This window comes from Populus trichocarpa, chromosome 14 (assembly GCF_000002775.5).
Source record: "Populus trichocarpa isolate Nisqually-1 chromosome 14, P.trichocarpa_v4.1, whole genome shotgun sequence".
Classification (NCBI taxonomy): domain Eukaryota; kingdom Viridiplantae; phylum Streptophyta; class Magnoliopsida; order Malpighiales; family Salicaceae; genus Populus; species Populus trichocarpa.
In genome coordinates this window covers 12,825,415-12,852,786 of record NC_037298.2, presented here as the reverse complement: position 1 = coordinate 12,852,786, position 27,372 = coordinate 12,825,415, and the positions used below count along the sequence as shown (strand labels likewise).

Sequence of the window (27,372 nt, the reverse complement as noted above, 5' to 3'; positions counted from 1 at the left end):
GAGAAAAATATGAGTTTACAAAATCTGAGATTATGTTTCTAGGCCACTTAATTGGGGAGGATCGGTAAAAATGGATCCATGCAAGATTCAAGCCTTCATTGAGGTTAGCACCAAAAACAATCCTAGAGTTAAGATCCTTTTTGGGGGCTTGTAGACTATTACAGATGATTTATTGAGGGTCACAACAAAAAACAACTCCTTTTTTAGATCTTCTAAAAAAGAATAAGAGATGAGAATGGTCAAGTGATTACCAGCTGACTTTTGAAAAGCTAAAGACAACAGTAGCATCGACTCCAGTCTTAGGTATACTTGATTTTGAGAAGCCATTCGAAGTCCATGTTGATGCTTTAAGGCCATTGGGGGAGTGCTGGTAAAAGAGGGACATCTGATTGTTTTTTAGAGTCAGAAGTTGAATGATATTGAACAAAAATACTCGACCCTTAATAAAGAAACGATAATAGTAGTACACTGCTTTTGCGTATAGAGAGTATATTTGTTGAGACCAAGGTTCATTGTCAAAACCAATAACGTTGCTAACACCGTCTTTAAGATAAAAAGAAGTTGTCACAACAATAAGCTTAGTGGCAATAATTCTTGACCGAATATGTAACACCCTCAAATTATAATATCATGAAATCTCCCAACATTTCTTTACCAATGTCAAGTATTGGGTAATATGTCTAATATTATGAGATTTTTTTTAAAAAAAAAAATTTGACAGAGTTTCCTCTATTTTTGTTGGTACCAAGTTATCGACAACACTTCTATTATATGTCATTACGACTTCCATCTTGATCCAATCATCCTGGATCACATTCCATTCATCAAACAATAACTCAATATTTATACTTATCAATATATGCAAGTATCATAATATCAATTAGTAAATCAACATAAATGTACTACCAAAACAACTCAAAAGATAAACAAATTCATCATTAAACGTAATACATGCTACTAACTACATATAAGCCTTTAAACTACATAAATACAACATTAAGATTAAAAGTCATATTATATTTATAATAAATCTTATCTTATCATTTTGAAAATGATTTGGTCATACTAATAACTATACATATATATAATACATCCACTACATATTACACCTTCTACTTAATTTTTACAACACAAAAGGATTTACACTCAAAGTAAAGACATGAATATTACATTCCAAAATAGTAATTCATAAACAGGAGTATTCCTACATCTAACGATCTGCATCACCTCGTGGTGTACCTGTTTCAACAATAACAATATTAAGTAACTTACTCACTATATTATTCTAATATTAATTAATTACTCTTAACCTTTGAAATTTAATACTTCTTCTTCAATCTAACTTAATCCCTTAATTTACATAATCTTTTCAAAATTTACAAATCCAGCTAACTCATCTTAATTACCAAATAAATCTAACACTTCCATATAATTACTCAGAAATTTGGTTTCCTTCCTCAGTCACCAATAGATCCAGTACTTCCATTCGAATTACCCAGCATCCGGCTAACCTCTTTTGTTAGCCAATCAATCTGGTAATTCCATTTGAATTACCCAGCATCCGGCTAACCTCTTTTATTAGCAAAACAATCCGGTAATTCCATACGAATTACCCCATATCCGGTTAACCTCTTTGTTAACCAACAAAACCGGTAATTTCACATAATTTACCGGTAATTCACATAATCATAACTCAATTTATTCATTTGCTCCATTCGTTTAATATCAATTAAATAAGCAACATAGATTATTAGGGAAACTAAAAATTACAAAATAAGGTGACGAATCATCTACCTTCTGCTCGGGATGACCCAGCTCCTCCTGTCTGATAACCAGCTCCAGACATAACTCCTGAATCAATCAAGTGTCATTATATCATTAGTCCATCAATATTTTTCTTACGTGCCGAAACACAAAGCACGCAATATTTTTATTTGTAATTTGTTCTAATAAAAATTCATTCTCAAATATAACATCATTATTTTACATACAACCTCATATTTAACTCAAGTTACTTCTTTGCTTACTCTATGTTCATAATTCCTCCATCAAATAATTCTTCTATTCTTTATACCCTCACATCATATTATTCATTTTATCTAAATACTATATTCAAACACAATCTAGACATCTTGTCTTCATATTTTCTTTTAACTAGTTTATTTCTCTTTTAATTTGAATTTACTTATTATTTCAACTTATTTTCATTCTATTCCACTTCAATTTCATCATTTTTCCTTCCCCTCCTAATTCCCCCAAATTCACATAAGAACCCTAAGTTCAAAAATCTAGGATTTAAGGGAAACTAAGGTAAAATTCCATGAAATTACTTCCTAACTTAATCAAATAAGCTTAAGAAAACATCTACATCAAACAGTAAATCCAAACTTCTCATGCTTACCTATTGCTTTTCTTCCAATTTCTCTTCTCTTCCAAAGTTAGCTGAATTCCCCTTCTCAAATCCTCATTCCTTCACTTGCTTTAGTGTTTTAGAGGTTGAACTTGCAAGCTTATAAAGGTATTTTCTCAATTTCCTTATTGTTTTTCCTTATTTTTCTCTCTTTCTCTCACGTTATGCTCTGTTTCTCTTTTCACTTTTTGTTTCTGCCCATTCGGCAGTTAATAGAAGAAAAGGAGAGCTTATATGTTTTGTTTTCAATGGCAAATTACTATTATACCCTTAATGAATATTTTTTCCTCTTTGACGGTCTTTAATTTTTTTTTGCTAGCACTACCGAGCTCCATTCATCTTAAAATTTTAACCAGATTTTATTCAATATATTTTAAGATTCCTCATAAAATTTCAGCTCAATCCGATGGTCGGATTGAAAATTACATCCAATAACGTAAAACTAGTCGAATTGTGATTTTTCGTCAAATTTTCGAATTGCTCTAAAAATTCTGAACTTTTAACCCAAGCTAAGGTATCATATTAGAAGGCTTCATGAAAAATTTCAGAATTTTTTGATAACCCAATCAAGAGTTATGAATTTGTTTGTTTTACATAAAACTAGTCAATTTATGATTTTTCGTCAAATTTTAGAATTTCTCTAAAAATTATGAAATTTTAACCCAAGCTAAGGTATCATATTAGAAGGCTTCACGCAAAATTTCAGAATTTTTTGATAACCCAATCAAGAGTTATGAATTTTTTTGTTTTACATAAAACTAGTCAATTTATGATGTTTCGCCTTGAGGTTTTACAGAATATGACTTTGTATGGGAACACAAACCAGAGAGGTATAATCAAGTTGTGAATGCACTTAGCAGACACGAGGTAATTGCTACTATTTTTGCTATTATTTAGTTGGAGTCGGACATGCTAGATTGACTTTGCCAAGTTGTTGGGGAAAATGCAACGTATAAGAAGTTAGTTGATCTTGTATGAGAAGAGACAATACAAAGATATTGGTTGGAACACGACCTACTCTGCATAAAAGAGGGTCGGATCTTTATGCCAAAAAGGAAGCTGTGAAAATATTTGATGCTGAAGAATCATGACCCGCAGTGGGTTGGACATCTAGGTTGAGAGATGATGCTTACCCTTTTGTCCTAGACTTATTATTGACAAAAGATGGATGGCGATATAGAACTTTACATCAAGACTTATCTAGTGTGTCAGTAAGACAAAACCTTATGACAACAAGAGGCAAGCTTGTTACAGTCGTTGCTGATTTCAGACAAATCTTGGGTATCAATTTCAATGGACTTCATTGTTGGGTTTTTGAAGGAGGATGGCATAAACACAGTCATGGTTGTCATGAATAGATTCACCAAGTATGTAGTGTTTGTGGTTACCTCGACAGTTTGTACAATTAAGATTGTTATTAGGTTGTTATATTAAAATGTGGTAAAGTATTTTGAAGTGCCTTCTGATATTGTTAGTGATCATGACGTGTATTCATAAACAGAATATGGACAATTTAACATGATAAGGACAATACTGAAGTTTTCCATTGTCAATCATCCGCAAACCGATGGGCAGACAGAAAAGATAAATGCTTTACTTGAGGAATATTTGAGACACTTCATGATTGCAATGTAACGAAATTAGTTGAAATTATTGGATGGTGTGCAATTTTGCTACAATCTTTAAAAGTTCTCAGCAACATAAGTAAGCCCATTTGAGTTAGTTTTAGGGACACAACCCTAAAATCCTACCGAGATTGTTGTGCAAAAATCTAGTGGGAAAGTTTAGCTGCATATAGGTTTGCAATGGAAAAACAAAAATTGTTTAAGCAAGTTTAAAATAGCTTACATAAGGAAAAAAAAGATGTTGAAGCATGTTAACCAGAAATGAAGGCTACTGGAATTCAGTGAGGGAGATAAATTTTTGCTCAAATTAACTCTATAAATCTAGAAAAACATTATAGGGAAGTCAAAGCATCGAGGGGTGGTATTGAGATATGATGGACTTTTCAAAATCATGGAAAAAGTGAGGGTTGTTTCCTATAGATTGAAACTGCCATAACGACTAAAGCTTCATCCAACTTTTCATGCAAGTTATTTGAGACCTTTCCATAAAGACCAAGAGGATTTAGAAGAAAGTAAGTTGCAAAGAGCTCCTCCAATGATTCACAAACAATTTGACAATGGTATTGTCAAGATCATGGATCATCATTGACTCAGCTAGCATAGGAAGAATTGACAAACTGAATTTATAGTAAAATGGGAGAAAAACTTGGAGGTTTCGTGGGAAAATAACACCAATTTATGGCAGTTCAAAGACAAAGGGCATGAATAACTCTACCTTTATTTCGATGAGGATGTCAGACTCTTCTGGTGGGGATGATTCGTTAGAGGTCTAGGCACGAGGATGTACCAATGAATGCACATTGCTTAGAATTCAGCAGCAATAAACAATGATAGCCTTGCATAGGCAATAATAAATTCGACAGGCAACGTGCAATGATTTGTGTAAGTTATTGGGTTCTTGACTTGGAATGAACATGAGGCTTGGATCATGAACCTTTTAAGCTGATAATAAACATAACAAAAACTGGAAGTAGGGGCTGGCATTTAGACATATGGATTGTGGGTTAGTTATAACAGTTATAAACATCCAGATCTTGATGGATAGGTGGCTGAACATGGGGTAGAGATGGGATTGCTCTATAATCCACTAAAGTCATGGGAACATGGGAGAGAAATTGCCCAACACTTGCTGGAAAATAGGCTGCTAAGTTAATAGAGAACATGGGAGAGAAATTGCCCTACTATATCTTGAAAAATAGGGATAATAGTTGTGTCTTGTAATTCACATATCTTTGTCTATAAATAGGTTGGAAAGCTTTGGTTGTGTAGCATGCAATATTTGTGTATAACACACACTTGTATTGTGTAAATCTTTTGTTTACGAGATTAATAAAGGTTGAGAGATTTTTCTATATTTATTGTGTGCTTTTCATACATGTGTTGGTTATTTGCTTATAATAAGCTAATTGTGTGAACCTCTATGGGTGAGCAAAACACATAGTTGTAGGTAAACATGAGTGAAATGATGAGCCAAAGCTTAGTTTAGTTGGGACTAAACTACTGTATAGGGCTGAATTTTAGGGTGAAAATTTTAACCCTGTGACAAGTGGTATCAGAGCGCAGTTGGTTCTGAGATCGTGCAACCTGAAGTCTTGAAAGTTATTTAGGAATAGTTGTTGCATCTTGAGACTTTGATATAATAAGAGGAAGAGGGTGAAAAACACTATATCATTGATCGATTAAGGGAAGCTATGAAAAGCACCAAAAGGGTTAAAAGCTTATACATTTCTCTTGCGGCAGAATTGAGTCAATGATTGAAAGCCAATGAAGAAACTATTGTCATTATGAAACGAGTAGTAACAAACACTCCTAGTAAGGGAAATACATCTAAGCCTAAAGTGACAAAACTAAAGTCTTTTGGTGGGGCAAGAAGTTTAAAGGAACCTGAAAATCTCTTGTGGGACATAGAGCAATACATTATTATTGCGAAGATCGGCGAGGTTGAATAAATGGATCCCACTAGGATGTATCTAATGGGTGATGCTAAAATTTGGTGAAGGACAAGAACCAAAAAGGATTTAAGTGTTGGACGTCCAAGATTGAGATGTGGGATCATCTAAAGCAAAAGCTAAAAAAGCAATTTCTTCCGAACAACACGTCTTGAATTGTGTGGAAGAAATTGAAAAAGGCTGAAATATTACAGGTCAATTCATGTGTATGTTAAATCTTTCAGTTCTTTGATTCTTGACATCAAGAATATGTTCGGGGAGGACTTGTTATTCAACTTTATGTCTAGAATCCAACTTTAGGCACAAACAAAACTAAGACAGCAAAAGGTAAAAGATTTGTCCTCTATTATCGCTGCTATAGACAACTTGGTTGATTTTAAATCAACTACTAGAGAGTGTTATGTGTCAACCTCCTTTAATTCTAAGGTAAATGACAAGGAAGAAAAGAAGAAGTCTGGTAGGGGTACATCGAAAGTTGTCATGGATAAGGACAAGACTAAGTTAATGGGTGCACAAGGTAAAAGTACCAAACCAAAATTTAACTGCTTCATTTGTGATGGTCCTCACTTTGCTAGAGAATGTCCAAAAAGGGATAAACTAAATGTTATTCAGGTTGGAGATAATGATAAGTATGAAGGGGTAGTTACTATATACATGTTTTAACTTTTAAGTAGCTTAATCATTGGATGCGGCTGCTGAAATTAGTCTTGTTGATCAAGACTTGACGAGGATTGATGCATTGTGAAAAAAAAGAGTCAATGGTAAGAGGTCTGATCTATATATAAATCAATGTAAATGAGCAGCTAATTAATGTCATACTAGATTCGGGTGCGGCCCACATATTCTTAGCTAATCGATTGGTGAAAAATCTTGGCTTGAGATTGAGTTGTAGCCACACCTTCATAACGATAGTAAATTTTAAGACATATAAGATTGCAAGTATGTCCTTTGATGTGTCGATTATGTTGGATCAACGAAGAGGTAAGCAAGATATGTTGGTTGTGAATTTAGATGATTATGGTATCATTCTTAGTCTTGATTTATTAAGAAAATCCAAGATCGCTTTAATGTTATATCTAAATGGAGTTATGATTACAAGTGAGGGCTACCCATGTTTTGTCCTATGTTGCAATGTCACAACAACAAATGCCACTAAAAGAGTAAAAAGCTTGATCTTGACCATTGCTATTGAGAAGGCATTATAAAAACATGAAAAGTGTTTCTTATGATAGTAGAAGATGAGAAAAAAGACTATTATGATGAGGTACCAAAAGAAATTACTAACGTGCTGTAGTAATTTAAGAATGTGATGTTATCTCATCTGTAAATGAAACTCCCACCAAGGAGAGATGTAGAACATTGCATTGCGTTGGTGTTAGGAGCGAAACCATCATTTCACCCCTTTACTGAATGTCACCTATAGAGTTGGTTGAATTAAGGAAGCAGTTAGGATAGTTGATTGACACTGTATATATACATCTTTTCAAAGCTCATTATAGTACTCTTATTTTGTTTCAAAAAAAGACAGATGGACTACCAGACACTAAAAAGATATAAATAAATAAAAATAAATATCCAATTCCTTTGATTCAAGACATGATGGACAAATTATATAGGGCTTCCATCTTTATAAAGCTAGACTTGCGATCCAAGTATTGGAAAGTTAGAATTGCTGAAGGGGATGGGCACAAAATGACATGTGTAACGAGGTATGATGCATATGAATTCTTGGTTATGTCATTTGACTTAACAAATGCTCTAACAACACTTAATAAATAGTTTAACAAAATCATATGAAAAGCATACTTGCTTCATTTGGCTTAACAAAATTGTGTGGCCAACCTAATCAATGGAAGATTTGGTGTATGACTGTTCTATTTTAGTGGAGATGACTGTTCTATTTTAATGGAGGTAAAATCTAAGGATTTTATGTATCTTGATGATGGATTATTCAAGGTGATGGAAACAAGATTTAGTGGTTAAGTCAAGAGACTTGGTCATATGGCTAGACTATTCAGGAAGGATGTTGTTTGGCCAGACCACCTAGGATAAAGGCAAAATTGATGTCTTCGGAGGGAACCTTGGCGATGGACAATACGAGGTAAAAAAGATAGAATTGAGGAATGGATCACGTGAGAATTGGTCAAAAAGGAAGATCCTTGTGGTGGAAGATGTTGCTTGGTTAATTGCTTTGGGTAGGGCATAATATAGGATTGTTCTGTGCACTTTGATGTTGAGACAGATTGGGGTGACAGAAGCAGAACATGTATGGTCTGCATCTTGGTAAACGAATGGGCTAGGATGAAGGAAACAATGTTTTAGGGATTCAAAGTATCTTGATGATGGATTGTGTAAGATGAAGAATTCAGTAACCGAGTCGCGAAGGTTTTGGTTGAAGAACCGAACTACACCATACGGGTGTTTGGTTTAATATGCTATATTGGCAAGGAGGTAGAACATATGTATAAGCATCTTGACTAACAGATATGCTGGGATGGGAATTCATTCACCTTGATGATGAGGACTATTTAGGGTGAAAAATTCAGTAACCAAGTTAAGGATTTGGTTGAGGAATCAAACAAATTGATGAGGATGGTTTGATGCGCTGTCTTGGTGGAGGAAGGCAAAGACGTTGAGGATTTTGAGAGTTCTGCACTTTGATAATGAGACTGTTCAGCGTGGAGATTTTTTTGAGTGAGGAAGGGGCTTGGTTAAGGAGCCGAACAAATCAACGAGGATTGTTTAGCATATTGTCTTGGTAGGAGGCAATAGAGAATTATGGTTATTCTATGAATTATGAAAACGAATGGTTCATGGTGATGGAAGCAAAATGGCATGCCTTTATTAGGCTATCATATCAGGAATTTCTGGTGGCTGAAACTTGTGACAAAGGTTGGACAACAAAGCTATTATGTCAATAAAATTTTATGATTGATTAGGAAGTATCTTGGGTACAACAATAGCATATGAAAACCAGGTCATACAAATTCAATACTAGGATGTTATGTGTGTATGCTTGGACAGGGCTGAGACTTGCCAAAGAACTTTGGCACAAGATATATTGATCACCAAAATATGGTTGCTCATTTCTATACTTGCAGGTTACATATGAGGTAGCTGAGAGAGTTGGGTGAATTTATGAGGTTTATTTGATTCTTCAAGGTGGGTTTTATATGGTGTCGTTCATGGGGAAAATGGGATATCTAAGACATTGTTGGAAGCATCTAAATTTCATGAAGATAGCTTGTGGGTGAATGAACTTGGAATGTAAGGTTGCCAAGGAGATGAGTATTGTTATGTGTGACTTGGGGGAGTCGCATATAATTTTGGCAGACATATAGGTAGGTGATAGTATGGTGTTGTAGTTGAGGTTTGTTAAAGATGGAGATCAATGAACTAGTCTTCGATACTTTGAGATGGTCTTAAAGTTTGATTTGACAAAGTTGAGAGACAAACAGGGCCTTAGAGAAGAATATAGTCACGACTTGGTTCATAAACTAGTTGATGATGAGACTATCAAGGTTTCCTAGGCATTGTAGATTTGATGGAAAAAATTCTAGTTGGATATGGGCTAGACTGAGAGGTTATGTGAGGGTGACACAAAACTGTGATAATGGGCAAACTTGTTGTAGGGGTACTTCTGGTAAGGAAGGTATGTAATGGGGTTAAATTCGACAAGGGTACAGTTATAAAAATAGTGTTAGAATGACATAGTAGTACAATATTGAAATCAATAGCATTGATGAAATCGGCAAAGTCAACATAATAGGCAACAGGGGTTGACGACAAGTCTGGAGATAGATAGTCCAAGACTTGATGAAAAACACTACTGACATGGATGGAAACATGCATAAACAGTGGCATTACGCATGGGCAGTGGTAGATTCAGCAGTAATGTACGTCTAACAATTCAATAGGACATAGGTTGATGTTCGACATGAACTCAAACTTGGATGACGAACAATCCAAAACATGCTTAGGCATAATAGAATTGGCATCAAGGATATTGGTAGTTCAACAATTAGTTTGTGAAGCAAGTTAAGGGAGTTACGGCAATTTGGGATAGTTTATGATAGTTTTTAGTAGTTTCTTGTATGGGAAAGAAATGGCCAGAATTAAGGGACATATGTTATGAAATGTACGCGAACTTAAGGACAAGTTCCTATTGTAACTTCCACTATACTTTGTAATATGTAGGTTGTAAATATTATTGTGTAGCATGCAATGCAAGTTCCATTGTGTATAGCACACATGTTAACGAACTTGTGTATATCCTTTTGAGTTAATGAAAAGTTGAGATTTGTTCTTATAATAACTTATGTGTTTGTACATGTTGCATCCTTTCTACTTGTGTGTTCCATATGTCTTGTAACAAGGGAGAGTGCAAGAAAACCTCTTGGTGATGGGAAACATTTAGTTGTTAGGCAAACACGAAAGGATCAACAGAGGGAAGGCTAACTCTAGCATGGGGTTGGAAAATTTTGACGAGAAAAATCTGACCTCATATGGTATCGAAGTGTGATTGGTTTTAAGATCATGCACCCTAAAGTCATGGTAACTATTCGAGAATAGTTGGTGTTGAGATTTTGATAGGGCAAGAGAAAGAGGGTGAAGAATGCTGAATCATTGATTCATTAAGGGAAACTACGAAAAATGTTGAAAGGGCTAAAAGTTTGTATATTTTTCTTGTGGCATAATCAGGTGAACGGTTGAAAGCTGTCGAAGAAACTATTGCCATTATGAAACGGGTAATAACAAACACTTTTAGTGGGGAAAATACATCTAAGCCTAAAGTTCCTGAATTGAAGTCTTTCAGTGGGGCAAGAAGTTCTGAGGAACTTGAAAACTTCTTGTGGGACATGAAGCAATAATTTAGTGTTGCGAAAATTGGTGTGGCCAAACAAGTGAATCTCACTGTGATGTATCTTAAATTTAATTTTTCTTACCTTTTAGTCCTTAAATGTTGAGAAAGAGGAGAGAAAATCATTGAATAAATGAGTGGATAAGAAAAAGTTTTCATTAACCACTTTCAATTGAGTTTTAAATTGATTAGACGGTGTTTTGTGTTAGAATTGGGGTTATTTGGGCTCTTATGATGTTTTTCGAAAGTTTTTAGGTGAAAAATAATTGAAATTTGAGTTTTTAGTCTAAAATACTCTTACCATGATTTTCAATGACCTCCGGTGGCTAGAATTTGTACCAACAAACTACATGTCGTTTACCCAAAAGACTACAAAGTTAAAAAAAAAAAAAAAAAAAGAAGTTCAGTCATGTTTAAGTTCTATAACAAGGCAGGCGCATTAGCCTGGACTTTCAAGAAGTACAGTGCTTGGCCTTTTTTAAAAGTCCAGACATATTTAGGCCTTTCATTGCGCGCCTAGACACACCTAGGCTTTATTTTTTAGGCCATGCATGTTTTTTCCTTTTTATTGTATATTTTTTATATTGCTTCTCAAATTAAGAATATATGAACCTTTTATTTATTTATACATTTTTGTAAAAATTATAAAGGTTTTTTTTTTGTTTTTTTTTTTTAAGTTTTCTTTTCAAACGATGATGAGTTTTTATTTTAAAAGTATTCTTTTAATAATAAAAAACATGTTTTTATCTAAACAAAAATGAAAAAAAATGATAAGAAAATAAAGTTTTGATTAAATAAATGCATTGTTTTCACTTTGATTTAAATCATTGATGTTTTTATAAATATTTACTTTAATTTCTTTGTCATAAAACTATACTTCCCATAAAAAAAAGATATGCTTTTGTTAAAAAAAATAAAGGAACACATGAATAAGAATGAGGAATTTCAACTCAAGAAAAAAAAATTTCCTTTAGAATTCAAAATTTAAATTGGTTGATTTCTTATAAATATTTATTTTAATCACTATAAATAAAATAAAAATAAATTTTAAAAATAACCTCATGTCATCATGTAGACATGCTGATTATAGGGTATTTTAGGGTTAAAATATATTTATTGAGGTTTATATGGTGTTTAAGAGGTGTTTTAAATGAAAATGAGTTGTGAAAACCAAAAACTCTTACTCTGATTTTTCAATCATTAGAGATGACTAAAAAATATACATAAAGATAACTCATTGTTTGTCCAGGTATATGACGTGTTGTTCATTGTATTAAATAGAATTGAACGGAAGGCATTTCGTTCTTTTTTAAAAAAAAAAAGGTGGGCATCAACTTTTTCTCATTAAGCCCAGCACATGAGCTTGGCCTCTTCTTTGTTTTTTATTTTTTAAAATTTAATTTTTAATTAATAAACTCTTTGTTATTTTTAAAATTATTTAGTTTATTTTTTAAAATAGTAATTGATCTTTTAGATTGTTTATGGAATTTCATAATACTTTAAAGAGATTATTGTGATTTATCTTTAATTTTTTTCTTAAATCTTAGATAAATAAATTTTATTTATATAAAGCATTTATAAGAACAAAAATCACATGTAATTAACAACTAGAATTAACCTTAAGGATAAATAAAATAAAATGCATAAACTAAAAAGAAAAACTGAGATAAAATATTTGCATGTCCATTTATTTTTTGCTTTTTACAAGGAATATGAACTTTTCACTTCAATCTTTATTTAACATCAATAAATCTTTTTTTATTATTCAATTAATTTTATTAAAGGCAAAAATAATCTTTCCATTACTTGATTAAAAAAATTATTATATTAGCAAAAGCATCCATAAAAACGCTTTTTGCTAAATAATCGTGTTGCACTAGTTAGTACTGTGTGTGTGTGTGTGTGTTAGCTATTTAACTCACACTTCGCTGTGGGTTGTAAATTTTGTTTTTCAAAAAAATATTGAGTATGCAGGCTATTTTGATATATTTTTTACATTAAAAAAGATTCAAAGTGTAAATTGAAAAATCTATGCAAGCATCTAATTAAATAAATTGATAATCATCTATGTAAATAAATAAATAAATAAGTCACTAACAACAATCAAAAGAGAATTGAAAAATTGAGAGACGAATGTAGATTAATATATTCAATCATACAAAATAAGATATTTATCCGCTTGTCTTTACTGAACTTATTTATTTAAATCAATAAAAGATAAACTCACGTCCCAAAAAACTTGTGACCTAAAAGATAAAAACAAATAAAACTGATTGAATAAACCCACACCTTAAAAAAAACTTAGGACACAAAGCCAAACATATCAAAAATATTATTTAAAAATAAATATTTTATATTTTGAAAAATAAAGTTCATTTGTATATGAGAGAAAATTATAGATAGATTAAAATAATATCTTGAAAAATCAAACACAAACAAAATAATTGTTTTTGTAAAAAAACTTCTATTAATAAAAGGCATGCAAAACTTATGATCTAGGTCATAAGACCAGGATAAACTCATAGAAAAGAATTTGAAGATAATCACAAAACCAATATTAAAAAAAAACTAATACAAACGATAAGAACGTACGAAGTCGAATCCCTAACAAATCAAATGTCGAAAGATGAAACTATGAAGAAAAACCAATCATGTAAAATAAACTAAAAACATGAGGGGTGAAAATAAAAATAATAATTAGAGGGCAAACAAAAATGTTAAATTGAATTGAAAAATATCTTTAATGAAAGGGAAAAAAAATCAAAATAATAAGGGTTAAATTGAAAAAAAAATAAAACAATAAAAACTTTGATTAAATGATGAAATTGAAAGTAAAAACAACTTTAATAGAAGTGCCAAGAAAAAAATAAAAATCAAAAGAATAAGGACCGAAATGAAAAAAAAATATATGAGAAATTGTAATTCAAGGACTAAATTGAAAAAAAAAACTATAAAAAGAACAAGAATGAAATAAGAAGTAAAAAAAAATAAGAACTGAAATCGAAAAACCAAAACCAAAACCAAAGAGAACAATCATACACTTTATCTGGCAGGAGAGAGAAAAGAAACGAAAAAAAAGAAACGATCATCAGCAACAATCCGACTACCATACACCATCATGCGTCACACCTTGTGCAAGAGGACACGGTGGCACATCAAAAAGACAACATAAAGGTTAGGTTTGGCCACCTAGTGGCCTTAAACGCATCATCTAATGGCACAGACATCATCCCTTCACTGGCGGGTGCCTAGCACGCAACATCAGCATTTAAGAAATTTAAAAGTCAACGTGAAAATACCAAAACACCCCATCAACCTTAGTAATTACCAAAAAAACCTATGTGAAAGTACAAATATACGCTCGAACCTTTTTTTTTTTTGTCTTTTCTAAGGTCAAGTTTGTATTTTATTGTACATTAAAAATGAAAAAATAAAAAAATAAAAAAAACCCTTGCCCAACAGCCTAACATTTTTTTGATCACGGGGTCAAAAAATATTTTTGCTGCTTAAAAGTGTTTGAAATGTCAACAAAATAATTGGTCAACAACTTTAAATTTTATTGATTTTAATGGTAAAAGCATAATTTTTATTATGCAAAAAAATAAAAAAGAATTAGATAGCCCCTAACAATCTTTTAATGAAGAATGAGCCAGTGAAAAAGACCAAAGAACCCCCACAATCAAGACCACTTTTTTTTCCACTCAAGAGAAACATAGTAATTGCAATATAATAATGCACAATAATATGTGTCTATTGCTATAATAAAACTTCCATGTTGTATGTATTTTGTTAAATATATCTATTTATTGCATAATTCAGGTCAATCCAAGTCGAGCCCTTACAATTCACCCTACCAGACATGGTTTCATTGTTAGGGATACATTTCAGGTGTAATATGATTTCTTTCAAACTATTAGAAACTATTAGAGCCCATTTGTTTTTGTATTTTTAAAAAAATTGAATTTTTTTTTATTTTTCTCTTTACTTCAAATTTATTATTTTTAGTGTTTTTAAATCATTTTGATGTACTAATAACAAAATAAATTTTAAAAAATAAAAAAATATTATTTTAATATATTTTTAAATAAAAAATACTTTAAAAATAATCACTATTATAATACTAAATAATTTTAATTATATTCACAACTGAAATAAAAGTAATCGGGAAACAGTTTTTGACTAGTAAAAAGGTAAGAAGGGAAGTCACGAGTAGAATTTGGCAGCAAAAATCGCAACATTGGACTTCGGTTTCACACATGTCTGGCAACACAAACCCAAAAGTGAGTGGGTGGCGCGGGGTGGGTCGATTCGAATTCTCGAAAGCACCTTCTTCAAGGAGCAGCAGGCTCATACAAAAAGTGAACAGAAAACCCCACCTCACAACAGCAACAACAATGGATGAGGAGGGTATCGAGAAGCCAAGTAAGAGGAAAAGAAATGCAGCCATAGCCAAACCAAAGGAGCAGCGTCAACATTCATCTAAAAAACAAGTAGTAGCTGACATTGAAGACCTGTTCTCTGACAAAGAAACCCAGAAAATCAGAGCCTCATTGCTTGAGTGGTACGACCACAACCAAAGAGACCTTCCTTGGAGAAGAATAACACAAACAAAAGAAACCCCATTTAAAGAAGAAGAAGAAGAAGAAGAAGAAGAAGAAGAAAGGAGGGCGTATGGGGTGTGGGTATCTGAAGTTATGTTGCAGCAGACCAGAGTTCAGACTGTGATTGATTACTATAATCGATGGATGTTAAAATGGCCCACTCTACACCATCTGGCCCAGGCTTCTCTTGAGGTTTTTACACTTTTTAACTATAAATAAATTCAATGCCTTTTTATTTGTCTAAAATCACTAATTGATTTTTTTTTCTTGTTTATGTAGGAAGTGAATGAGATGTGGGCTGGTTTAGGGTATTATAGGAGAGCACGGTTTCTGTTGGAGGTAAACCTCTGGTTAATTGGTTTTGTATTTTTTGAGTTTTTGCTTGTATTTCTCTTCTTCTGTTGCTTTACCATTACGTAATTTCAGTTGATATTAGATTTGTGGGAACTTTGATTTTTTAGCTTAATTTCTATTTGTAAGCGCATGTCTTAGAGTTTCTATGTTCCATTCATTTAGATGGTTAAAAAGCTTTCTTCAATGCTTAATGTAATTGGCTAATTATGGAAAATCTTTGTTCCCCAGACACCCTCAGGTTCTAAAAACTTGTGTGAAGTTTTATTTGCTCCATGTTGTGGGCCTTTGTAAGGAAACTGAATTATTTGAGGAGAGAGTTCTTCTGAATCCTGATACACTCTTAATTGTTTAGGGTAGGAATTTTAGAGTTTATCCGTGGAGGTCCTGTAGAAATAGAGTGGTGCCTTTTCATTCTGAGCTGCAGTGGGAAGTTAGATATCATGGTCATGTTTGTGATCATGTTTACTGGTGATCATTACCTGTTGAGTTTCTCTGGTATAGTTGATGTCATTGCTCCAATGGTCCATGAAGCTGTATTCAGGATAATGGGATGACACCTGGGATTTGATATACCCTGGATTAAACTTTATAGCTATTAATTTCCATTATGATTTTTATTTGCCTTATTTTTTGTTGGCATGTCTATTGGCTATTTAGATTGCCTTCTTTTGCAATTTAGGAGCTTTTATGACTACATTGGTGATTGGTCCTAGTTCCCTATGCGAGTTTTGAATAAGAAATGAAACCTCAATCTGATTTTTTTCAATTGGTGGGATATTGAAATGGAAATGAAAAAAAAAAAAGAAGAGTTGAGATAGAAAAGGACATGTGTTTTCTCTTAAATAGAATGTGGATGGCTAACTTAAATAGAAGAAAAACGATTTTATGCTTTACACTTACAAATCATTTATATAGCCTCTGTAGCAATAGTGAACAATTTTTAGCTTCATTTTGTTATGGCTTTAGGGAGCCAAGATGATTGTAGCTGGCGGAGATGGATTTCCTAAAATTGTTTCTTCCCTACGGAAGGTTCCCGGAATAGGAGACTATACAGCTGGTGCAATTGCCTCAATAGCATTCAAAGAAGTGAGTATATTCTACGTTTTTTCCTTTTGAATTATACGAGGGGAAGTTTTCAAGATATGTTATGTCAGGTGGTGCCAGTGGTTGATGGGAATGTAATAAGGGTACTTGCTAGGTTGAAGGCAATTTCAGCTAATCCAAAAGACAAGGTGACAGTCAAGAAATTTTGGTGAGATTTTATGCTTTCTACAATTTATTTCTTCAATTCAGGGTTTTAGCCCATTCTAGTTTGATGGACAATAGTTTTACAACGGGACAAATTATCATCTCCAATGCAACCTGATTAATGTGGTAAAAAATTGGTGTCCTGTAGATCATGCAACTGCATGTATTGTGCCCCTGGTTCCTCTCTCTAACAATTCAGTATACCTTCAAGAGAGATTTTTTTTAGCTCTCCTCTTTCAATCTGGCAAACTGCTGTCGCTTACACTTGTATTCATAGTACATAACTGTCAATCTGCACCTGGCATCTACTTAAATTATTTCTGCATTTGTTAAGGTGGTTCATTTAAAATCCTTGTGGTCAGGAAGCTAGCAGCTCAACTAGTTGATCCTCATCGTCCTGGGGATTTCAATCAGTCTCTGATGGAACTTGGTGCAACCTTATGCACTCCAGTGAACCCAAGCTGTTCTTCATGTCCTGTTTCAGGCCAATGCCGTGCACTTACAATCTCCAAGCTGGATAAGTTAGTTCTGATTACAGATTATCCTGCTAAGAGCATAAAGTTAAAGCAAAGACATGAATTTTCTGCTGTTTGTGCTGTGGAGATAACTGGAAGGCAAGATCTAATTGAGGGAGACCAATCCAGTAGTGTATTTCTTCTCGTAAAGAGGCCAGATGAAGGTTTGCTTGCTGGACTGTGGGAGTTCCCATCTGTCATGCTGGGAAAAGAAGCCGACATGACCAGAAGGAGAAAGGAAATGAATCGCTTTCTGAAAAAATCATTTAGACTTGACCCACAGAAGACCTGTAGCGTACTTCTGAGGGAAGATATTGGAGAATTTATTCACATTTTCACTCACATTCGTCTTAAGGTTTATGTAGAACTGTTGATAGTACATCTTAAAGGTTTGAGAACCCTCCTACTTCCCTTCCCTCTTTTCCTTTGCAAATGTTGTTTGCATTACAATTACTATTTCATCAAGTCTTCAAATTTCAAAACATTTCTGGTGTCATTGTTGGATAATGAATGGTTGAGATTGATGATGGAATCAATATATTTTAATCATATGGTGATACTTGATACTTAAATCTATAATATCCGGATGACATAAAATAGCCATTTTGGCAAAGATTTTTGGCTGTCTCATTCATTTAGGGTTTATACATGTCTTGAGACTATAGATAGTCCGGAACTAATTTATAAGATACTCAAAACACATTGCTACTCACTCTTGCCTGTCCATTATCTGCATCCTTCACTTGGTTTCTGTTTGCTTGCAGGTGACATGAGTGACTTGTTTAGTAAGCAAAGCAGAGAAAATATGACCTGGAAATGTGTGGATCGTGAGGCCCTTTCAAGCTTGGGATTAACATCTGGAGTGAGAAAGGTAATGATCGGACTGGGAAAGAAAAAAGTTATTTTTTCATTCCCTATCTTTTATATTATTCAGATGGGTAATTTGGTGATTGGATTGGTCCATGAAATCCTCATGCACTGCATTCATGATTAGGATGCTATGCTCCACATTGCTGTAACTAGATTTTGTTAACCAATGAACAGATATTTGTGAGGCCGATGCACTGGTTGGTATTCATGGAAAAACACCATCCATTGGTCTTGCTTAGCTGGTAGCTAAAGATAGGCAGCAAAATCCACACAATTTACGTAGTTTTATGGATAATTTTCCTCTCATATAAGCTCCTGTTAGATTGGAATAACAGTTGCATATTTCAAACCTGATTGAAAAGGTGAAAATATCCACATCAAGCACACTCTCAAGTTGATTCATAACAAGGTTTATTCTTGAAATAGTAACAAGCCAAGCATTGTACAATACATTTCTTATTCTTTACTTGTTGTTTTCAGTATGAGGCGTTCGACCATTGTTTTCTAAGTTGAAGCCATTTTGCTTTTAAAATTGTTTTCCCTGAAAATGTCTTCTTTGATGCAGGCCTGCACTATGGTTCAAAAGTTTAAGCAGAAAAGTTTGTCCACTGTTTCTGCTGCAGCAAGAAAAAGAACCAACTCAAAGAAACCTGGATCATCCTGAACTGGAACATGCTGCAGTGGATTGGTTGGTAAAGATCATTGGTATTGTACTAAATCAGTGGAAAAGGTTTTCTTCATGCCTGTGAATAGACTCCATGATTTGTTTTTTATTGGCTTCCAGATATATCTAGCCACGTATTAGTATTGATGGAGTAAGATGCATGCTTAGAAATATTTTGACATTAGATTATGATGCTCCAAATGTTTGCTTCAGCATAAGCAACATCTTCTGCCAATTTTTTTGTATACAAAGCAGCGCAATGCTTCCAGGCTTTTAAGTTGTAATGCGGATTTTATTTATTAACAATGAAATTTATTGAAATGAGTTAACCTCTTCCTTTTTTTGACAATCGAAACAACAGATCAAATGCATGGAGGCACCACCATGCATGTGATCAACCTCTTGTAAGAATTTGCATGAACTGTTAGCAAATTGAACAATTTCGTGCTGTGGACTGTCAGAAAATTTTGTTTTTCTGATATGAAAAATTTAGTGAACTATAAAGCTCTTTTTCCCCACAAGTAGAGGAAATTAAGTTAATGAGGACTTCTTGTTCTTCTTTTGTATATAAATAGTGCAGAAGGTGTACATTCTCTATATATGAATTCTATCCAGATCCATTTTGGCCTATGATTTAGAGGTTGCTAGCCCTTGGCGCAAGGGGCGTTTCAGACAGGATGATGGAAATCATCCTGCAGTTTTTCTGCAAAGGAAAGGCTGCATTGCCAACCGTGGGAGGCTACAGACTAGTGTCCGAGGGCCCAGAGCAGGGATTGTGTCATGATGGTCTTTGTAGCGTAAGAGTTCTTTTTATATATATTATTTGAATGCTCGTGCTATGCGGCAAGTTTTCTTTTTATTTTTATAAAAAATACTGTAAAAATTATAATATAAAAAACAATATATTTTTAATATTAATAATAATTTTTTTCAAATTTATTAATTATTTTATTAATAATATTAATTATAATAAAAATAATAATATTTATAACACAAATAATACTATTTTTAAAATGAATATTTAGAATTATAATAAAAATAATAATATTTATCACATAAATAATTATATTAAGAATTCCAATGATGATTATAACACAAATAATAAAATATTTTTTATATCATTACTTTTAGTTATAATAAAAATAATAATATTTATAACACAAATAATAATATTTTTAATATGAACACTTTGAATTATAAGAGAAATAATAATATTTATAACACGTTATTATATTAAGAAAACCGATGTGGGGTTGGGCGTGGACGCGTCCAGGTCTAACGTGGGGTTGGGCATTGTCGCGTTTAGACCTAATGTGGGGTTGGGCGTGGACGCGTCTAGGTACAACATGGGGTTGGTCGGGGACGCGTCTAGACCCAACATGGGGTTGGGCGTGGACGTGTCCAGGTCCAACATGGGGTCGTCCAGACCCAACATGGAGTTGGGCGTGAACGCGTCCAGGTACAACATGAGGTTGGACAGGGATGCGTCCAAACCCAACGTGGGGTTGGCTAGGGACGCGTCCAGGTCCAACGTGGAGTTAGGCGCGGACACGTCCAAGTCCAACATGGGGTTGGGCAGGGATGCGTTTAGTTCCAACATGGGGTTGGCCGTGGACGCGTCTAGGTCCAAGTTATGGTTGGGCGCGGACATGTCCACACCCAACCTGAGGTTGGTCGCGGTCGCGTCCAGACCCAACGTGGGGTTGGGCGCGGACGCGTCTAGCCTAACGTGGGGTTGAGCGGGGACGCGTCCAGGTCCAAAAATGGGGTTGGCCGCGGTCGCGTCCAAGTCCAACATGGGGTTGGCCGCGGACGCGTCCAGCTCAACGTGGGGTTGGCCGCGGACGCGTCCAAGGCCAACGTGGGGTTGGCCGCGGTCGCTTCCAGACCCAACGTGGGGTTGGGCGTGGACGCGTCCAGGTCCAACATGGGGTTGGCATGGGACGTGTCCAGACCCAACATGGGGTTGGGCATGGATGGGTACAAGTCCAACATGGCGTCGGACGTGGACGCGTCCAGGTCCAACATGGGGTTGGCCTCCAAGGGCAATATGGGGTGGGTCGTTGACGCGTCTAGGTCCTACTTGTGGTTGGGCGCGGATGCGTCCCCGCCTAACCTGGAGTTGGTCGCAGTTGCGTCCAGACCCAACGTGAGATTGGGCGCGGACGGGTCCCCGCCAAACCTGGAGTTGGACGTGATCACCTTCAGACCCAACATGGAGTTGGGCGTGGACGCATCCAGGTCCAACATGCAGTTGGGCGAAGACGCGTCCAGACCCAACGTGAGGTTGGGCGTGGAAGTGTTCAGGTCCAACATGTTATTACCACCAAACAAAACCCATATGGTTGATTGAAAGATAAAATTAAAAGTTAGTATTATTATTTGTGCCATAAATATTATCATTTTTATTATAATTGAAGGTATTAATATTAAAAATACTATTATTTGTGTTATAAATATTACTGTTTCTATTATAGTTCAAAGCATTAATATCAAAAATATTATTATTTGCGATACAAATATTTTTATTTTTATTATAATTGAAAGTAATAATATTTATTTTCATTGTAGTTCAAAGTATTAATATAAAAGATATTGTTATTTGTGGTACAAAGATTATTATTTTTATTATCATTGAAAGTATTATACTAAAAAATATTATTATTTGTGGTCAGCAGGGCAACTTAGGCGTCAGGTCTCGCCACGTGACGTGCAGGTTTGACTGTACGCCTTGGGCAAGGCAGCCCAAACGCCAGGAGTCCCCACGCGGGGGAGCGGGCATGGCTCACGCCAGGGCAAGGGCAAGCCAGCCCCAGCGCCACGTGGCGCTCGGGCCTGACCTAGCGCAATGGCAGGTTAGCCTATACGCCAGGTGTCCTCACATGGGGGCGCGGGCTTGGCAGACACCCGGGGCAGCCCCACCAAAACTTGAAGTGACCATTTTCTCCCCAACCATCCATTCAATGCTAAATGCAATCCCAGTGAAAAAGACAACCCCACCTCTTCCCCGCTGCCCTTACAACTCTTTATGGCAAGGGTTGGGCTGCCATTACACTGCTCTAATTCACAGTGCTTTAAGTCTAGGTAAATTGTAAGAGAGGCACTGAGCCTTTTTAGTATATTGTACATTGGGTTGGCCGAGGACGCATCCAGGTCCAACATGTTATTACCACCAAACAAAACCCATATGGTTGATTGAAAGATAAATTAAAAGTTAGTATTATTATTTATGCCATAAATATTATCATTTTTATTATAATTGAAGGTATTAATATTAAAAACATTATTATTTGTGTTATAAATATTACTATTTCTATTATAGTTCAAAGCATTAATATCAAAAATATTATTATTTGCGGTACAAATAATTTTATTTTTGTTATAATTGAAAGTAATAATATTTATTTTCATTGTAGTTCAAAGTATTAATATAAAAAATATTGTTATTTGTGTTACAAAGATTATTATTTTTATTATCATTGAAAGTATTAATACTAAAATATATTATTATTTGTGGTCTTAGTGCATAGGCAGGGCAGCCCAAGCGTCAGGTCTCATCACGTGGCACGCGGGTCCGGCTGAACGCCCTAGGCAAGGCAGTCCAAGCGCTAGGTGTCCCCACATGGGGGAGTGGGCTTGGCTCACGCCAGGGCAAGGACAAGTCAGCCCCAGCGGCACGTGGCGCTCATGCCTGACTCAGCGTAAGGGCGGGTCAGCCTAAGCCCAGGTGTCCTCATGTGGGGGTGCAGACCTGGCAGACACCTAGGGCAACCTCACCAAAACTTGAAGTGGTTATTTTCTTCTCAACTATCCATTAAATGTCAAATGCATCCCGGTGAAAAGATAACTCCATCCCTTTTCTGCTGCTCTTGCAATTTTTTATGGCAAGGGCTGAATTATCATTACACTGCTACAATTCAAAATACTTTAAGTCGAGGTAAACAATAAGAGGAGCATATTGTGTAATATATATGGCGGTAAAGGATACTTTCTGGATGATATTGAATACTCTGTAACTTGAGTTTTTATGCTACTTAGGTTAGAAAATATAAAAGATAAATATGCAAGTAAATATAGCCAACAGCCACTGAGTGGCAAGGGATGGTTGACAACTAGGGACCTAGGGTTTGAACTTTCAATTATCTTGATCTTGTCATCATGTGAAATACATATATGTCCAAGAAGAAAAAGAAAAGGAAACAATAAAAGAAATCAGTGGCATGTATTCTACCAAACATTGTGTGGATCAGAAGACTCTTTTCTCTTTCCTCGCTGCTGCTTCTCTTCCAGTTTGTATACGATTAGCCCTCCAATCAGTCTGTTTTTCTTCTCATATAAAGAGCAAGTGAAATAATAATTAAAAAAAAAAAAGAGAAGATAAATGAGTGGTCATTGAAAAAACGCAGAGACGACGATAATAAGAAATCCTAGGGTTATTAACAAAATTTCTAAAATATGACAACAAGAGGTGGAGCGGTGGGAGTTTCAAGCTTCCCGTCATCACCTTCATGTTTCAGGAAGAATGGCAGAGCCACCTCCTCTCCTCCACTCCATTTGGTATGCGTCTATTTCTGACATGTATGCAATTATTTATTCATTCCATATCACATAAATCACACTTCCTTAATTGTCTGTTTAATCTATTTTATTTTAGCTCTTTAACATTTTGTATGGTCTGTGAGAATGAGAGCAGCAGATGGCCAGCAAGTTGGTATCATCGCGAAGAAGAATTACGTGCTCTGCTGTGCAAGAATCGTCCACTTCCACCGGTAAGCTGACATGTTCTTGGTTCATAGCAATAAGTCTAGTCGTGTTCAAGTGTCAGTTTTAAAATTGTAAGAGAACCGTGTCAGTTGCTGCTGATGCAACGGAGGTAAAGCCAGTTGAAAAGAAGGCCCCAGCAAAACCCAAGAAAGCTCCTGCCAAGCCACTTGCTCAGCTGATGGAGGAGGATGTGATCCCTTCTCTGAAAGCTACTCTTGAGGCTCAAGATGATATCACTGAACTCGAGCTATCATTCACAGACAACAGAGTAAGTATCCCATCTTGTTTCTTTGATGTATTTTTGCCTAAAATGTCAGCAATTAATCTTTCTATTGGTATATTAAAAATCCCAGTTGGAAGGCTCCTTTCTACAGAAGGGCACTCCTTATTCATTTTGGGCATTCTTCCCTGATGGACTCACAGGTAACTTTTATTTGATGGCAGCTTGAGGGTTAAAACTATGGTATAGCCTGTCAATATTTCATCTTACAATTAACAAAAACAACTGGCATCATTTCCTTGTTGGGGCAGGTCCAAAAGGGTTTTCTCTATCATCCTATGGTTCAGGAGTCAGCACAGTTGAGCCTTTTCTGATCGATGAGAAGAAAATTACTGAAAAACACATCGTGTTTTGGGTGGAAAAACGCTTGGCAGCTCAAGGAATCATTCCTGTGTGGAAAGGGTAGTCACTCACAAGTCACCTGATTAAAAGTTTCTTCTATTCATTCGAGATGATGTAAGACAAACAAAATCACCAATTGTTTTGCATTTATGTTCAATAGCAAAGATGTTACATACCGTTATGTAAGGTAGAGACTGTTGATATCTAGTTGCATGAAGCCTGCAAGAGAGAGAGAGAGAGAGAGAGAGAGAGTAATATATTAAGGAAGAAAAGAGTTCCCTGGGGATCAAGGTCTCGGGAGCTTGTCGAAACAAGAGTGTGACAAAACGATGACAGATCTTAAGGAAGCCAGTATTCCTGTAATGCCAGGTTAAACTAATGTAGCAAGAAGTTGACGTTCACCAATATGAAAATGCAATTTCCATTATTGCAACTTATAAATAGTGAAAGCTTGATAATCACAGTAAATTCCATGAAAATTCTCGAGGCTCATCCTGCAATCACTCGCACTTCCATGATTCCATCACATCATAACAGGACTAAATATGCCAGATCATCCAACAAGCACACAAACATGCCCTGCATTTCGCTCATGCATAAAGAGAACCTCAGTAACATTGAACCGCACAGGGGCAATAGTATACATAAGTCATATGTAGCACATTCTCACTTTCGCAAGGTCATGTCTACACAAAAGGACCATCGACTGTCTTCATAAATAACATCTCTAAATAAGTACCATGTTTTGGGTTTTAATAAACACCAAGAAATCATTACATGATTCCAGATCCAGAAACAGCATTTGTCTCGTGCAGTGATGTGGTAGTGTTAGTTCTCATAACTGGCTTTGGCATTCTGAACTGCACGGTGAAGTTCACTTAAGAAGTCCATCTGTGGATTAGGAGCTCCGACACTGTTCACTGGAGACATTACCTGAAAAGCAATCCAATAGCAGATCACATGAGTGAGGGAGAGGGATGGAGGGGGTGGGGGTGAGGGAGAGGGATTAACCTGATGAGGGAGTTTAAATTGTCCCCATGCTGGTGGGCTGCTTCCTGAATACATAACTGGTCTTTCTGAAAATGAAAAACAAGGAAGAGAACAATATTGCTGGGGAACTAGGGATCAATAAACACACTACCCAATACATGATAGCACACATAGGCATTCTACATGGCCTTTCTGCAATCTATATAGATGCTTGCAAGGTTCTAGCAGAAATTTATTTCATTGTTTTTGTTCCAATTGCAAAGAAAAGAATCAAGCAACATAGACAGGAGAGTGGAAAGGACTACCACATTACAAGAGAATCAAAACAAAACAAAAGCGCTGACACATCATACACCCAAACTACCAACAGCAACTAAAATCTAGAAGTAACGTTGCAAAAAAAAAAATTCCACTTGACAAGAGGCAAAAATTTGTCCTTGTTGTGGCCTTATTGACAACTTTAACTATATCAGCATATCTAACCACTGAAAAGATACTGATGGATATCCGTGAGACATCAAAGTAATGTTGATAGCACCAGACACTGCCATTAAAACATAAAAGTCCTGTATAATTCTGGTACCTAGAAGAAAACACTGGTGCTGGTTCAACCTATAAGATCAATATCATAGACATCAATAGAAGGGGGTGTTACAACATAACTCAATCTACACCTTTTCTCTTCCATTTCCGAGCTCTCATAATTCATACAAACATCGATATGCTATAAGATCCGTCCAACATTCACAAAAATTAACATATGACATAATAAAGGGCCTCTTGACTTTACAATCAAAATAAACATCATTTTATTAGAACTCTACCGGTCAAGGAACTTAGCATAAACAAAATGACATAAAAAATACAACTTTTACACAGGCAATGAAAAACACAACATCAAAAAGCTAATACCACTCACTCACCAGATAAATCTATCGCTGTATCATTGTAGCTATGCATTATCGCTGCCCAACCTGCACTTGAAAACAAATATATGTATGTATGTATGTATGTACGTATGAAAAGCATGGAATAGAAAACAGATAGGTTAAAAATAGCATTCAAAGTGCCTAAAATGAATGGGCTTGAGCTTCATAGCTCAGCAGTTAACCTAGATTGGCGATGAAAATAAGCAACTAACTAACTAACTAAATAAATTTTTATTTTTATTCTTGAAAGGAACAGTAGTGGAGTGTGCATACGATCATTTAGAAGCTGAGAAGCCTCACTGCGACAACATCCTTCTAATGGTATTAAAGTGTGGGGAGAGGAGTTGTCATTGAGGAGACTGCTGCTCCCTGCATCACCATGATGATCCGGGATATTATTTCTTGTATTAGCATGTGATTGTGGCTGCTGGTTCTTCTCTCCATCATTTTGATAAAGACTGTTACCTCTATCAAACCGATCTGCACCAGACCAAAATCCGAACTTCATTTTCAAGAATTTAAATTTAATTTAACTAATTAACTAAAAACGAAAAACTGACCTCCTGATTTGCGTCTATTGAGAGAACGGTTCCTGAAAAACAAACAAGCAAACAAAGAGGTTTTTGTGAGAAATAGAAGAGGATAAAAATTTAAAAGCTTAAAAAAAGGAGGCGGAGGCGTGCCTTTGATTGGGAGGAGCATAGCGCTTGACTGTTGTGGAATCTGGAGGAGGAGCAGTGGCAGCAGGTGTAGGGTTTTCCAGCATCTCTCCCTGTCTCTCTATCTCAGTCGATGAATCGGAGGCTTACCGCGACACCTTACCTGTGGGAAATCAGGTAGGATCCAGAGGTGTGCTGGTTTTGTTTCCCACGCGCCTTTTCTGTCACTTTGCTTCCTAATTAATACTAGTATTATTTATCGTTACGCCACCAATCTGCTCGGAAGTCTTACTATTTTATTTCATTTTCAT

At 35.3% G+C, this 27,372-nt stretch overlaps 2 protein-coding genes, 1 long non-coding RNA gene and 1 pseudogene across 3 annotated transcripts; 2 read left to right on the top strand and 2 right to left on the bottom strand.

Annotated features, from left to right (window-relative positions):
* Window positions 1-911: 911 nt before the first annotated feature.
* Window positions 912-2,605, bottom strand: LOC112324008 (uncharacterized). The gene is made up of 3 exons (XR_002977540.2): window positions 2,402-2,605; window positions 1,795-1,851; window positions 912-1,239 (listed from the first exon to the last, which is right to left on the bottom strand). It is a non-coding gene; the product is annotated as an uncharacterized LOC112324008 (long non-coding RNA).
* A 12,466-nt stretch (window positions 2,606-15,071) lies between these two features.
* LOC112324058 (adenine DNA glycosylase) lies at window positions 15,072-19,446 on the top strand. The gene is made up of 7 exons (XM_024584783.2): window positions 15,072-15,638; window positions 15,726-15,785; window positions 16,767-16,886; window positions 16,955-17,052; window positions 17,411-17,952; window positions 18,328-18,434; window positions 18,999-19,446. The coding sequence occupies exons 1-7, from the start codon at window positions 15,102-15,104 to the stop codon at window positions 19,095-19,097; spliced, it is 1,563 nt and encodes a 520-aa protein (XP_024440551.2). The 5' UTR covers window positions 15,072-15,101; the 3' UTR covers window positions 19,098-19,446.
* A 3,882-nt stretch (window positions 19,447-23,328) lies between these two features.
* LOC7469354 (uncharacterized) lies at window positions 23,329-24,669 on the top strand (annotated as a pseudogene).
* A 407-nt stretch (window positions 24,670-25,076) lies between these two features.
* On the bottom strand, window positions 25,077-27,372 carry LOC7469353 (uncharacterized). Its single transcript, XM_002320509.4, has 6 exons — window positions 27,086-27,372; window positions 26,963-26,994; window positions 26,676-26,882; window positions 26,397-26,447; window positions 25,495-25,559; window positions 25,077-25,416 (listed from the first exon to the last, which is right to left on the bottom strand). The coding sequence occupies exons 1-6, from the start codon at window positions 27,166-27,168 to the stop codon at window positions 25,312-25,314; spliced, it is 543 nt and encodes a 180-aa protein (XP_002320545.1). The 5' UTR covers window positions 27,169-27,372; the 3' UTR covers window positions 25,077-25,311.